Source organism: Schistocerca serialis, chromosome 3, assembly GCF_023864345.2.
Source record: "Schistocerca serialis cubense isolate TAMUIC-IGC-003099 chromosome 3, iqSchSeri2.2, whole genome shotgun sequence".
NCBI lineage: Eukaryota > Metazoa > Arthropoda > Insecta > Orthoptera > Acrididae > Schistocerca > Schistocerca serialis.
Genome location: NC_064640.1, coordinates 783,324,391 through 783,340,076, shown reverse-complemented (window position 1 = coordinate 783,340,076; position 15,686 = coordinate 783,324,391). Strand labels below are relative to the sequence as shown.

Below are 15,686 nucleotides of genomic sequence, written 5' to 3'. Positions count from 1 at the left end.
GGAAGTGGGTTGCAACAGCATGAAAGCCTGTTAACGCTATAATGTCGTTGCATCCCTCCGAAAAACGAAAAGTGATGACGACGACAGATCATATGAACTTGGTAGCTTCGCTATTTTGACAGCCGCTAAAACAAATTTCCTATCTGCGTGTCATCGCTGACCAATGAGACTACGACGCATGTATCAAAACCGGGGACACACTTCTATATCCGATTGGCCGCAGTTGACCAATGAGAAGCGTCGATTGATTGCACTTGCGTGCGTTGGTACTACGGGATTGGATGGCTGTGCTAAGTTGGAGCTTGAAGTTGGTGTGAGACGGCGTCGGATGGACATTTAGCAGGAGTAAATTGCTGTAACTTGGTTGTTTGATGGTAAAACGGGCTTGATATTGTAGCCAGCATGAAGTACTTCTTGCTGTGTGTGTTAGGTGTTCTGATATTTTCAGGTATGCATTTCGTGTTCTTGGAAGAAAATTGAAATCTATTTTGCCGGTTCCGTTTGCATGTTTTTTGAGTGTCTGGAAATATTTGCAAATTATATGCCGGTATTTACCTGTTTCGTTTCGTACCTAACTCCGTTTCCATGCACGGATTTTTCCGTTATGTATTCCTGAAGCGAACTGCCAAAGTTGTGCGTCAGAAGTTTTATGTACTGTGTATAGTTTTGTGTTTGGGGATTTTTAAACGACACAATACACACGGAAAAAAGCTCACAATCCCGACATGTGCAACTAATTACATAGTTTGATGTGACTAGCGATGAATTTTGCTTTGTTTTGTTAATTTAGAAGCTAAAAATTTGTCTCTCCCGCAGGCACATGTTACGCAGAAAGTGAAGATAGTGAAGGGACGACAGTTGAGGCTGACCTAGGCTCTAGTAGAGAAGCTTCAAGAACAGGTATGTGAAGTATTCGCTTACTCATATATCAGAATACAGAGTCCACCTCGCACTAATCGGTCGGCCAAGTAATTTATCTAGTGTTCATCTAACATGTCCCTTGTGGTCTACTGTGTAAATTAAAATGTATGCAGAAGTACTCTTGGTTTAAAGGACAGAAATGAGGCTGAAGCTATACATGGCAACAGCCACCCCCTCCCCCCATGTATCTAAACTACGTTTTCTTGAAAATAATTGTGGATGTTCTTCACTTTCAGATGATGAGGTTGTGCAGAGGGAAGAAGAAGCAATAAAGCTTGATGGGCTAAATGTAGCTCAGTTGAAGGAACTAAGGGAAAAAGCAGAAAAATTTACTTTCCAAGCTGAGGTCAATCGAATGATGAAATTGATAATAAACTCACTGTATCGTAACAAAGAGGTGAGAGGAATACACTTTGGTTTCATATAAGCAACTTTGTATATTAGTTAGGTCTGTAATAGCTGACACTAACAGAACTTCTTTTGTATAGATTTTCCTGAGAGAACTGATTTCCAATGCTTCTGATGCACTGGATAAAATTAGGTTACTATCATTGACTGATCCTAATGCACTGAGTGCAACGAGTGACCTAGACATCAGAATTAAGGTAAGATTATTGCATTAAGTTTTTGTCATTTTGTGCTCAGGAAGTAGCTAGTCATTGTCCAAATTTAAATTTTTGTCATTTTGCAATGGCATGAGAAGAGTGATAAAATTTGTATTCCTACAGTCGGTTTTAATTGGCCATTGAGATTGTAGGAGGCAGACAACTTGCTTCGTAATAATGAACATCTTTCATCTTGTATACCAAGCAGGCTAAAATATGCAACTTTATTCAAAATTTGAAGCTTTCAATCTGTGCTGAAATAAATTATCAACCTTCTTCCCCATCTTGCTGTAACCAGCACATTGCAATCCTGTCAGCAGTTATGGAAAAGGTTCCTGGTCTGCATTTAAATCTAGCAATATGACAAATGTGTGGAATATGTGTTTGGTAGAGATTTCCGTAAGGTCGGTCTCTCTCTGTGTGTGAGTGTGTGTGTGTGTGTGTGTGTGTGTGTGTGTGTGTGTGTGTGTGTGTGTGTGTGTAAACTGGTTGCTATTCCAGCCAGCCTCAGCCTTCCACTCCCTCATTCTGCTGTTGTGTGTACACACACTCACACTTCATTTGCTTCAAGATACAGTATGAATTACGTGTGTGTTTCATGGTGCAACAATGGCAGTGTTAGTGAGGTTGTGTGGATATGTTGAGGGTGTGTTAGCAGCTAATTGTAACAAACTGCAGTGGGGGTAGTTTAAGGTAGTGTTAATAAACCTGTAGAACTATTAATGTTCTCTACAGAATATTGAGAATGGCTTCAATTTAGTCTGAAGAACATCAAATTTTCAATTTAGATGTGCAGAATCACTTGGACATCTCATTGGCTATACAAAATTATCATCCCATTAGGTGTCCAAAATATGTTATCAACCAATAGTGTCTCTCACTGGCTCTATTGTAGCTCTTAAGCTTGAATGTGTTTAATTGAATTTTGTGATTAAATGCCCTTACATTCAAAGAAAAAAGCTAAAATTTTCAGGTTTGTGTTATTTAAAATGCTAGTATATTGCTGTTCCTAACCTTTGAAACTTAAAACTTTCACAGAATGGTCTATATTAGTGAGGTGAATTTTGTTTCAAGTGAGCAAATGCAAGAGTAATATTGGAACTCAATTTCTATTGAAAATATCAAGCTGTCAAAATTAGTTAGGAGTTTCTGCCCATATGGCTTTGTTGTCATGTGAAGTAAGCAGCATTTGTGCCGTCAGGTGTCTTAAGATGTCTGTTGATGTCCTATATTTCTTCTGTGTTAGTATTATCTAAAGTGTTCTATTGGGTGGCTCTCAAATTTTCAGGCTGACAAGGAGAACCATATACTACATATCACTGATACAGGGATTGGGATGACAAAGAATGATCTTGTCAATAATCTTGGAACAATTGCAAAATCTGGAACTGCAGATTTCCTCAGCAAAATGCAGGATGCTACCACCAGTGCCCAGGATCTTAATGACATGATTGGCCAGTTTGGTGTTGGGTTCTACTCTTCATTCTTGGGTATATTGCTGTACATTACTGTTATAGCCTGCTTTCGGTACCTTGGACAGAGTTTAGTGCTAATAAAATGTTGTTCCATATTTTCAGTTGCTGATAGAGTTGTTGTGACAACCAAGCACAATGACGACAAGCAGTACATTTGGGAGTCTGATGCTGGGAGCTTCAGTATAGTTGAAGATCCCCGTGGAGACACACTAAAGAGAGGAACTCAAGTCAGGTGTGTTATATTGGTGGTGGTGTATGTTTGGAAAGATATTATTAAAGAAGTATATTGACTTGCAAGAAATGGTGCACAGAAAATCATGTTTATATTAACTGATTATGCACTGACCATAAGTGGGTCAGATAAGTTATTGTACTTTTAAGTATTTAGGGCTGATGGCTATATACATAAGTTGGGTAAAAATATGGAAACACCACAATAAATGGAAGTTTGGACATAAAAGCAGTTTCTAGCCAAGCCTGCAGGTTGCAATGTTGTATTTGACCACAAATGGCACATGTGAAATGTCATAAATGCATTCAAAGTGTGAGTTGTCAGGACAGCATTTTGTGTAGTTGTCTATGTTAGAGCTAAATGTATTTGGCTGTGGGCATATTGTTGGTGCTTGTATTGTAGGTGTTCTTGTAACCATGGTAGCCATAATATTCAGTGTTGAAAGAGGCACCATATTGAAAATTTATTACTTACAGGAAAAGTGGAAGAACGGTCATTCACTAACTCACAATTTGGAAAAATGTGTTGAGTGATGACAGGCAGTCATTAAGGAGGTTTGTGATGGAAAAACAAGGGGACTGCTGAATAGAATGTTGCATTCATGAATCCTGTTGGCAGCAGAACATGAAGGGAGCCAAATAAGCTGGGAATTGCAGGGCGAGCTAACAGGAAAACATGGTACTGAAGCCATGAAACCTGCACTATGGAGCAATAGAAGGGTTATTTGGTCAGATGCTTATTGTTTCACCATTCCCAACTTTTGGCAGAGTTTGCCCCAGGAGTGAAACATGATGATGGGGTTAAATGATATGGGCTCTATTGTTACCCTGGCAGGTCGCATTACTCCCAAGAATTGACCATTTTGGGTTGTTTTAGGTCCATCTGATCGTACAGTGCTTGTTTCCCAGTGGTTGAGGTGTGTTTAAAGATGACACGGCCACTGTTCAGATATCATCATCCAGGACTGGTTTTGAGAGTATAATGAAGTATCATCTCTCTCCTATCCACAAGTTTCTTGATTTCAATATTATTTAGCCTCTGGGGGTCAATTTTGGAGAGAATGGTGCACGATTCCCACCCATTTGTCATCGTTACCTGAACCTGCCACTATTTTGCAGGAAGAATGGTATAAGATGCCCTTGAAAATTATCTGTCCATTCAGAGAGGACTGGAAACTATTTTGAATGCCAGTGATTTACCTGCACTGCATTAAACATGGTAATGTGTTGTGATCTTGGTGTTCATATTTTTTTTTTTTTGTCTTGCCCCCTATACATTTTTACAGCTGTAACAACAATCTAGAGTTGGCTGTAGTTACCATATCTTGATGTTAACTATATTAATTCAAGGAAAGTGTAAAGGAAGCTATTTACATTCACATCTACATCTTCACTCCACTAACCACATTAGTGTGTAGTGGAGAGAGCTTCTGATACCACTTCCCCCCTTTCCTGTTCCATTCACAAATGACACAGAATATCAGTGAAGTTCCATACGAGCTCTCTAATTTTCTTGTCACAACCATTTTGTGAAACGTGTAGGAGGAAGTGTAATACATTGCCCAGCTCTTTCTGGACACATAGTGTTGCTAGCTTGGTTACAAATATGCTGGAAAAAGTGGAGATTTAAAATTTTCACTGTGTATGGTGAGCTGTTATTAGCCACGAAAGTGATATGGAAAATAATGCTATGACTGAGCTAAAATCTATTGGTAGGGTAAACTGTTACCATGCTCGTTTATTTAATTAACCACACAAACAGAAGTAGGTTCATTGTTTTTGTTCGTATCATCTGTTGGCTTCCGTTGCCAGTCATACTTTCACTGAATCCCAAGGTCTCCAGGTCTTGGACACCATCTGACTGAGTTTTGGTTAACCAAAGGGTATCATACCTTGTAGCTTACCATCTAGCACTGCCATCCATCCATTCAATTCTTTTGCTTTTTATTACAGTGGTCACATGCAGTTCATTAAAGTGTGGATTTTTTAAATTAAATTTACAGCACGGGTCAGAAGATTGTCTGAATACCTTCTTCTCAAAGCTTATAATTGCTCCATCTTTGTGCTCAGCTACAAATGCTAACGCTGGTCACACAGTTGTCTTATGCACAAGGAGTTTTGTTGTCCGATTAGTATACTGCACGTCACAAAATGATTGAAGGAGCATATAACAGCCCCATACATTCATATTGTGAGGGTAGTACTAGTTCGTAGAAGTTGGAGTTAATCAAGAGGTGTATAGGTGGCCATTTCTCCTCTGCTTTCAATGAAAGTGCGATGAGAGGGGTGAGGAGGAGGATAATATACTAAATTCTCATTTTTACCAGTTGTTTGACACAATGTATTTATTGATATAGGTTTCTTCCTTAAAGATGGTAAACATATTTGTAGTTTACTAGAGGAAGTAACAAAGTGATTGGTGAATGGGATACTTTTTCTGGAAGAATGAGCTTCAAATTACTGCCAACTGTATCCAGTTTAGATTATTTGCTTTCTCATAGGCTTTGTTTAAATTGTTATAATGGATGCTTCAACAGGCAACTGCAGCTTACTGGCTGGAACTTTGCATTTACAGTAGCATGTGACAAATGGTGTAATGCAGGACGAAAGTACCTCATAATTTTTTGCATGTATTGTAAACTGCAGTGATGTGTACTCCTAACATATGATTATTGACAATTTTAACTTGAGGAAAGTACTAAGGCAGTATCTGTTTTGTGCCTGTTACAATGAATTCTGGAGACAGGTCACCTTGATGATAACTTATTATAATTGAACACTTTCTATTATGAGCGCACACATTCAGTAGATCTGCTGCTGTAGCATAATAGTATGTTAAGTGTTATGAGTAGACACTGAATCAGTTTGCAGTTAATGCTGTGACACTGTAAGATATGTGCCTGCAAATTGCATTACATAAAATCTTACCACAAGGTACTACAGGGAACCGTTAGTGTATAAATAATTCTTCTGGTCTGTTACAGCCTTCATTTGAAAGAGGAAGCCTTCGATTTTGTGGAACAGGATACAATTAAAAACCTTGTGAAGAAATATTCTCAGTTCATTAACTTCCCCATCTATCTTTGGACAAGCAAAGTAAGTTTACAGAAACATTGAATTATGTGAATTTCAGTTTAACTTGAATGAAATTTCACTGAAGGATATTTTACAAATCTGGAATGGCTCATAAATTTTATTGAATATAATATATTCTTAATGAAGTTTAATTTTTTTCTCTCACCTTATGTCATATGTTCTTTCATGTACATGATGCACGGCTAATAAACAAACAAGTGTTACCACTGTTAGGCTTGTTGCATAAGTTTGACTTCCTTCCTATAGAGCACTGTTCTGTAACTGTTCACATTTTAGAATCAACATTGGCAAAATGTACAGTTTCAGAACAGTAGTAATTTTGCTAAACTACTACTAACAGGATGGGTTTGCTGTGAAATTGGAAGTTACATAAATCAGCCCTTTGTCACACGACACTACATGCATGCTAGTTTCTAGATCTCATCAAGAGATGTCTCAAGTTGTGCAAAATACACATTGTAATCACAGGACTGCCCTGCTGTTTCAAGTAGCAAGTTGTACTGAGCTTAAAAATGACGGGCAGTGTACTCCTGTTCCTTTGTTTCATTCTAAAACCATGCTTTTTTGTGGTCTTAGTATTTTGAATACTGGCACCTTTTTCATGAAATGTGCTTGCTTATTCTTAATAGTAAGCTAGTAGCTTTCAGATTCTGAATTATTGGAGAAACTGTCTGGGCATTCTGCTTGATGATACTTTCATATTTAAAAAATCATTAATAATAAATAATTGAGTGGCATTTAGTATTATATTAATCTGTATTCTATGTCTCATTGTTAGTCTGAATAAAATGTATGTAATGTGTATTTTGACTTTTAGTTAAGGTGTTTCTGGATATAGTAATATTTCTTATATCTGTGATCTCTTTTGGACATAGCTGAAGAACAGACAAGAATTTTGCTCTTGCAGCCACAGTGAATCAAGATACAAAAGAATAAGATTTTAGCTGCCAGTGGGTATTGACTTACGTTAATGGGGCAAGTTGAAAATTTGTGCGGAACTGGGCTTCAAACTTGGGTCCCCTGCTTTGAGCCCCAATTTTTCAACTTGACACATTGATATGTCACTGTATGCTGGAAGCTAATATCTTCAGTTTCTTTGTGTCAATATTTCACACAGTTGCATGCTTGCTAAGCACCCATTGTCATTAGTTTTTCTAATAAAATATGTCGATGATTGGGTAATTTCAGCTTTAACCAGCATTATTACTTTAATACATCAGTGAACATTGTATACTGTATTTACCGGAGTATAAGATGACCCTGAATATAAGACCCCTTTTTTCTCTCTCCAAGAGGCTCCTTGGGAAACGTATATTTTTAGCATATTCTGACTAACCAAAATTACAAATTTTCATCGACTTAAGGCATCTGCCTAAAAAGTTTGTTACATGTATTCCAAACTTTATTCATTTTTCTGCATTTTGATTATACAAGGAGAAACAAACAAAAAAATTGTTTACATAAATTTTTATCTTCACTGCATTTTTGTTTAGCTAGCATGTCATATGTGGCATCACCTTTAAATCATCGTCCTAACAGGACAGCTGTGAAACTTAAATCTTCATTGTCACAAATATTTGGCTGTTTCTTCTGAATATTTTGAGATATCTGAGGTGGTTTCAGTGGGACCTGAGGTTACAGCTTTTTTTCCTGAGTAAATAGATTGTGCTTCGATACAGTACTGATGTGATGTTGCAGTATCTCTTGCTTCTGAGCACATTGTATGCCCACCAATTTCTTATTGGCTGTGTAGAACCAACAACTGACACATTTCTCATAATGGATGTCAACAAAATTGCTGCACGAAGTACCTAAGCATGCCACTAGCTCCAGTCTATATTTGTACCATCTCCTGCAGTACTGTGGGCTGTTGAGTATTTGTCTAATTTTAAAGTCTTCTTGATTCCAAGTAAAAATGGATTCAAGCAGACTGCAGTTTAAACATGATAAAAGCCAAAGTTAAAAATTCTTGTTGTAGTTCTCCCTTCTCAGCCAAGCTGGTGCTATTGTTCCCTTCCAGCCATATGGTAGTGCTGTGCTTGAGCAACAGTGAGGCACAGACAGAAATATCTATTAGGGAGCAGGTATTATGTGACTGTAACTAGTATGTAAATCAAAGATCACAATCGAGATTCAGTCCAATTCTCAAACTTCCATTCATCCCGTGATCTAGTGACATCTGTTTGTACTGTATCCACAAGGGGTCTTTCTGCCGTAATTTATTCTTCTGATAACAACTGCTGTCAGTTTAATGTGATTTTTGTTTGTTAAGCATTCAATTTTTGATTAATTTTCTTCCTATTCCATCTGAATATCATCTTGTTCTAAAGCTGGTAACATATTCCAAGGTGTGAAGTCACCGATTCTCATTTGTAACCCACTTGGTAAATCGTCGAAGTTTCTTATAACCAAATAAAATTCTGACTTGGGATCAGAATCGAGTAAGTTTTTGATGAACAACATTTTTGCGTTTGAAAGTCACCCTTGCTTAAATAGCAGCATAAATCTGCGTATATGGTATCCTTAGATAAATGGATACTTTCATTGCAAACCTGTACAAATATAACAAAAGTTTGTAAGTTGATAGAATTTAATGCCATTTCCTCCCATATTCGTAACACTATCAATTTTTAAGCAGAGCATTATATTGTTTAGTTCAGAGTGTCTTGGCTATCCTTCGCACCAGTGCTGCAAGTCAAATAGCATATGATTTTTCGAGCGAGATTGATATGATATTGAGTGCTTCGGTGTAGTGGGAAATCTTTGCCTATTTGAACACAAGTGTTGTTTGCTATTCTTGAAAATAAGTTTGTATGAAACTTCAGCAAACAATGCAAAAACATTGACCGCGGCAAAAGTAGTTTAAACTGTGAATGCTTGACTACCCCCTAATTTTTGAATGACAAATTTGTGAATACAGAACTTGCACTCAACACTGCATGTATTTTACTAGGGCGAGAAAACTTTTACAATAGCAAATTTTTTGTATGTGGGATTGTGCAAAAGTGGTGCTTTTACATAGTGTCGCAAAATTTGACATTTTCCAGTAACAAAAGGTTTGAGGGCAATTTGCTAATATTTGTAAGCACCAAAATGAGATTTTGACTGTTTGTTTCTGATGTAACATACTATGTGACATCGAACAAAAATACCCTACTGCCAACAAACTTTTTCTGGGAACAGCTTTAATCCCCAATGTCACATTGACCAATACTATTGTGCAACAAATAATACCAAAAATGACACAGTATGGAGAGATCTGTAATTTGGCACCCCCAATTAAACTGCATACTTGGAGAGCATTCAAGCAAAAATAAGAAAACTCTCAAATAGAGCATTTAAGTTTTGCAGACAGTAAGTCTACGTGGCGTTAGCTTCTGTGAGCCACCCACAGGACAAGGCACATATCACAAAAGCATTACATATGACACAAGGAAGAATTTAAATCAGGCTGCATTAATAGTAAAATTGATTGCTTCACAATAACTTCCATTGGTTTTGCCATTTTGCAAACCACTTACCACTTGCCAACATAACTTAGATCTTGGGGTACACAACATATCTGGCTGTCACTACAAACTGTAGTCGCAAAATAAATAATAATAATATTGACTACATGTTAAAATAAACTTCAGTGGTCTTTCTTACCACCAGAAACATGCTTGCGTGCCGTATACTGTACAATGATTTGCTGATAACAAGCAAACAGAGCAGGTGTCATTATGATTTATGTATTTGTGGAGCTAAAGTGGTGTATTTGGTGGGCTTTGTAGTAAGTCATGTAATGGACTCCATTGAAGTTTTTGTAGTTTATTTATGATATGTATATGAATAAAGACTCACATTGGAGAATTGTCCATTATCAAATATACTTTCCCTGAATGAACTTTGCAGCTTGTTTTTGACAAAAAGTATGTTAAATATGGGAATAGTTTAAATGGGGCACAGATGTAAACAATGTTATGCTAAAGATGTCAGATATTACAGCCTGGCACTCACATTATGCTGCAACACATCACAACTGGATTCATCTATTGAGGTGGTGCAATGGTTACCGCACTGGATTATCATTTGGGAGGATGATAGTGAATGTCCCTATCTGGCCATCCAGATTTAAGTTATCTCCTGTTTTCCTCACATCGCTCCAGGCGAATGTCAGGATGTTTCTTTGCGAAGGGTACGGCACGGCACAGTTGATTTACTTCCCCACCTTTCATAACCCAAGCTTGTGCATCTGTAATGACTGCGCTGTGTATGGGACATTAAATTCTAACCATTCATTTGTTCAACCTAATCTAGACTAGACATAGAGCTATGTGACAAATCAGTGTGATACAACAAGAAAAATTCCGGGTTTGGAGGGAGTAGGTACAATATAGCTCTCAACAAAGTTTCAGTATTTATAATTGCATAATACAAAAATTTGCAGTATAATTGGTGCATTATTTTAGGTATGGTCTGAAACAGGGAAATGTGAAATCACTGAAAACACTACTACTTGTGTACCAAATTAAGATTCCTTCATTATTGTGGAAAAATAAATTTATGGCATTGAAACCAGCATGAGATGGGATAAATACTTCAGGCAGAGGTGAAGGAAAAACTGAAACATACTGAGTTGCCTCTACAAACAAAGCTAACAACTTGAATGACCACAGATCCATGCAAATGAGTGTTAGAATTCTTGTTTTGGCCATGGAGTGATAGTGATGAACTCTATTAATGCTGACATGGCAGAGGCTCTTAAGTGTATTTGGGGTGGTAGGTCTCGACCATGTAGATATTCTAAACAGACAACTTGATTCAAAATTTTGTGTAATGCGTACCACCAGGTAATGTGGACATTGTCAAATGTCTTATTGTTCTGAAGACAAATACAGAGAGCAGACAGCTGTTTGTGAGGTGTTAATGTATCAGGAGCATAATGTTGGAGAACTTTGAAGTTATGGGTTTATTTTGAAAAACTTGACAATGGAGTGTTGTAGCAGATCTATTTTACTTTTAATTGATTAGATTTTAAGGGTTGAACATAAATGATTTATTTTTTCATTAATTTAAATAAATGTGGTCTGTGATACCAAAATGTGAGGGATGAGTAAATCTTCATTTTAAATGTAAAACTGAAAAGCAAATTGCATAAAAACAAGGAACATAGGGTACTTCAAAAATAAGCAATCAAACTATACAAAAATTAGCCAAAATTGGCCATTCAATAAAACAATATCTTCATGTCCCTGTAAATTACCAAAAGATGCTGTTTTATATGATTAGTGTACAGTGTAATGGCAGATTACATGTACCTTCCATTGTCTCTGAGGTCTGAATGTTGCTGTTCATGTAGTTATTTTCATTGCTTACAAAATTTGATGAAATTGTTACTGTCAGTGTTTGAAGACTGTTTTCATAAGGTAGATATGCAGTTCAGGGCAATGTATTTTTCCAGGTATCATTGCTGTTCATTTTTACCTTTCGGTACGACATGAATGTCATTAGCTCCATGTCGTACTTGCATGTTTAGCCCTGTTCCATGCTGTACAGATTTTTGTTGCAGATATTTGGTTGTCTTCTGTTAGTAGATCAATACCAAACATTCATAAAGTTTATGGAGAAAACACTTGCCTGATTGGTTGGCTTTTGGTGTATAGAATATTTTACTTCAGTTTATATTTTCAGACAATCAAAGTTGAAGAACCAGTTGAACCAGATGAGGCAGAAAAAGAAGAAAAGAAAGAAAATGAAGTGGAAGAAGATGATGACGATACTGAAGTAGAAGAAGAAAAGTCTGAAGAAAAACCAAAGACAAAGAAAGTTGATAAAACTGTTTGGGACTGGGAAATTTTAAATGATAATAAGCCTATCTGGACTCGAAAGTATGTACTTATAAAGTTATTATTTTACCATACTAGTGTAAAACGTGAAACACTCAGCATCTTACTGTTCTCAATTTGTACAAAATCACTGTCATATTATGAAATATTGTAAGTGCAAGAGTCACCTGCAGCTCTTGGCTGAGTAGTGATGCTTCTATAATTTTTGTTTCATTGAAGGTAATAATTTGTTGTTCATTTGCTACAATTACTACCTTTAACTGTGGCAGTATTCTACTTAACATAGTAATAGGACTCTCCCTGAAAACACCTGTTTTTATTTCCAATTACAAAAACGGGTTTGGCCAGGGAGAAAAGAAACAATCAACTTCATGAATATGTCTAAGGTGTACATTAGCCTTGGATTTATATGTTGACACAGTGTTGCAGTGTAACAGTGTTTCTTTAAAATGGAAAAATCTTGAACAATGTTTAATGTTACACATTTTTGCTCTTGGCTGTTAAGTGTAACAAACAAATCCTGTGTTCATTTTTAACTGCTGTTCTAATGAAGCCCATGAAACAATATTTAATGATGCTTAAATTGTTTAAAATTGCAGGCCAGCTGATGTACCCGATGATGAATACAATGAATTTTACAAGTCTCTCACTAAGGATACGAAGAATCCATTAACAAAAATCCATTTCATAGCAGAAGGTGAAGTTACTTTCAAATCGTTATTGTTTGTACCCCAGACACAGCCTGGAGAAAGTTTCAATAGATACGGCACAAAGACTGACAATATCAAGGTTAGTGAATTATGTCATATTGTAACTACAAAACATGCTCCTGCTTCTGATTCTCACTTCTGTTTGTGATCTTCCTGTTTCTCTGCCATTTATTAACATAAAATTTTCAGCTGCCAATTCTTTGTTACACATACTAGGATGATTATCTGCTGTAAGTTTTTAAATTTTGTTTTCATAGTTATAACAGGGCTACAGAAATACTGGAGCCTGTTGCTGAAAATGATTAATAACAAAGCAGCTTTGATGTCGTTCTCTGTTTGTACTACTGAACTCCTTGCCAAAAATTTTGTATGTAGTTTGTAAAGAACATTCTACATATGCCAACAAGTTTTGTTTCACTGTGACTACAGTGTACAGTGCAAGCACTATATATTGTCAGAAAGGTGTAAATGAACGAAAAAGTGGGGAAACAACCACACCTCCCTCTGTGACAGGGCAGTGTCCTGCACTTAAGTTCTGCAAAAGCAGAACTGATACAGGGAATGCTGATCTCTTCTGGTGTTGAGGGTTGTGATTGAAATCTGTGGCAGACTAGTCTTTTCATATATTTCAAACTAAGAAAAGACAATGAGCTAGAGAATGGCCACTAGACATTTTCTTGCTGAGTTTGGCAGTGTATTGTAACTTATGTAGTTAGACTGACCTCTAGTAGTATTTGGTGCAGCCACAGTTAAAAACTCCCACCACTCAAAACCTGTTCCTTAAAATGTCCTAATTATATCAGGTTTTGAACTTACACTAGCAGACAAGTGTTTCTTTGTTGTAAGATGCTAGGTCCCATGACTGAATACTACAGTGCGGGACACGGCATGTATCTTATACAGACCACTCTGATGTCCACAATTAGCTTGGCAATTGAGAATAGTGCCTTGTATGAAACTTCTTGGCAGATTAAAACTGTGTGTCGGACAGAGACTTGAACTTGGGACCTTTGCCTTTCACTTTTTATTTTTTCAGTTACCCACATTAAAATAAAACTTCGACTATCTTTGGTAAAAAAAAGGATACAATACATTGAGGTAGCATCTATTAGATAATTTTGCCTTTTCACATTTTGTCAGGATTCACATCATATCAAAAAATATTAATTTCTTCAGTCCTTAGTACTAACATAATCTCAGTGAACAAATTCTGTGACTGCTGATAACATATTCTGTTGGCTATAGTGACTGAGACATAATGCTCTGAAAGTGTACATCAGGGACTTCATTTTTTTGCAGTGTGTTGAGTAGAGATGTTTAAGGAATAAAGTGAAATAGTAAATCAATCCAATTGTTTGGCTCTTGCCAAAGTTCAGCAGTAACATGCTTAAAAACAGGTGTTTTCACAGTATTTTGATGATGATGATGATGATGATGATGATGATGATATGATGATGATGATGATGATGATGATGATGAAGGGGGATACACAAAAGCACTATAGATGGGTAAATGCACAAAATAACATTGAAGGGGATGCAGAACCTACATTCTTTTGTTACCAATATTTATTGTGGTCCAAAGATAGTATCTAATTTCCACATTGCTGTTTCGTAAGTAATTTCATTCAGCAACAGAGTTCCAGTGTTTTAATTAACCCATTAGTTTTACAAATATTAGTGGTACAGTTTTATACAGCAGACAAATTTTCATAGGTTTATCAGGAATTGTCATTGAATGTCTCTTGGGTGGAAATTGCATGGATCAGTTCATTGATGCAAGTAACCATCTCAACTGTGTTCATTTTTAGGTTAAAATCTACATTTGATATTGCAATAATACTTATGTAATGCAAGACAAAACTGGTAAATAAACAGAGTATTGTGATCTAGACTGTTGATTTTAACATAAAAATAGCAGGAGAGTGCTGCAATCCACAGACAATGTTTAACTGTGTGCTCATTCTCTCTTCCCCATCTCCTTCCACTGTTTAATACCTCACATTTACTAACACCATTTATACTGGTCCTCCCCAACTGCCTTTTCCCCACCCCTACTCCCCATCATCTTAAGTCCACACATTTATTCAGTGTTTAGGTGCAACTCTACTTCACTTTGTGATATAGAAGAGTGCAAAATTCTATCTTTGTCCATTGTAGGCATAGTAAAAAGGTTAGATATTTGCTAGCGACCCATCCCATATTTCCCCCTTACAGTTCTGTTAATAGCTTTGTATTTGATACCTACAGTTACCCTGCTGGGTGCCTAAGACAAAGATTCTTTCCTTATCAGAAGGTACACCTGCAATGAAGCATCATATCAATTCATTACATACTTCATTTAGTATTAGGTAACAGTTCACATGTACTCGGTACAAGGGTCACTGTTGAACATCTTAGGAAACCTTTGTGTCTATTTGTTTGGTAGAGTTTGTGATGCCTCATATTCATAAACAAATTTCTCACATATTATTTGACGTATTGCTCTTCTTTAGACTAGAGATTCAGAATGTACTTAATCATATTTTTAGATCTTAATCAGTGCTTTGTAATCTCAGTATTTCAGTGCAACTTGCTTTGTGCTTCATGTGTTGGATAACCACCATTACACCTCCAAAATTTCTCCTGATTATTAAAATGGTGCATATGAAGAATTTAACAACCGAATGTTCAGTTTACATTTTTGTGGTAACCTAATTTACCTGCATGCTGTTATCACTTATGCATACATATTTTGCTTGAAACTTATTCAGATGTTGCCCTTGGATGGCATTTTTTCTTCTCATTTTGGCTTTCTCCATCTGTCCCAGTACTGCAAACC

The 15,686-nt window shown here is 36.6% G+C and overlaps 1 protein-coding gene across 1 annotated transcript in view; it reads left to right on the top strand.

Annotated features, from left to right (window-relative positions):
- Positions 1-280: 280 nt before the first annotated feature.
- Positions 281-15,686, top strand: part of LOC126470628 (endoplasmin) — a 31,513-nt gene continuing 16,107 nt past the window's right edge. Inside the window, exons 1-9 of the mRNA XM_050098595.1 lie at positions 281-448; positions 817-900; positions 1,158-1,318; positions 1,410-1,526; positions 2,815-3,016; positions 3,104-3,233; positions 6,217-6,328; positions 12,002-12,198; positions 12,756-12,945. Of these exons, the coding sequence (XP_049954552.1) occupies positions 403-448; positions 817-900; positions 1,158-1,318; positions 1,410-1,526; positions 2,815-3,016; positions 3,104-3,233; positions 6,217-6,328; positions 12,002-12,198; positions 12,756-12,945 (1,239 nt within the window). The 5' untranslated portion in view covers positions 281-402. The remainder of the gene's footprint in view (positions 449-816; positions 901-1,157; positions 1,319-1,409; positions 1,527-2,814; positions 3,017-3,103; positions 3,234-6,216; positions 6,329-12,001; positions 12,199-12,755; positions 12,946-15,686) is intronic.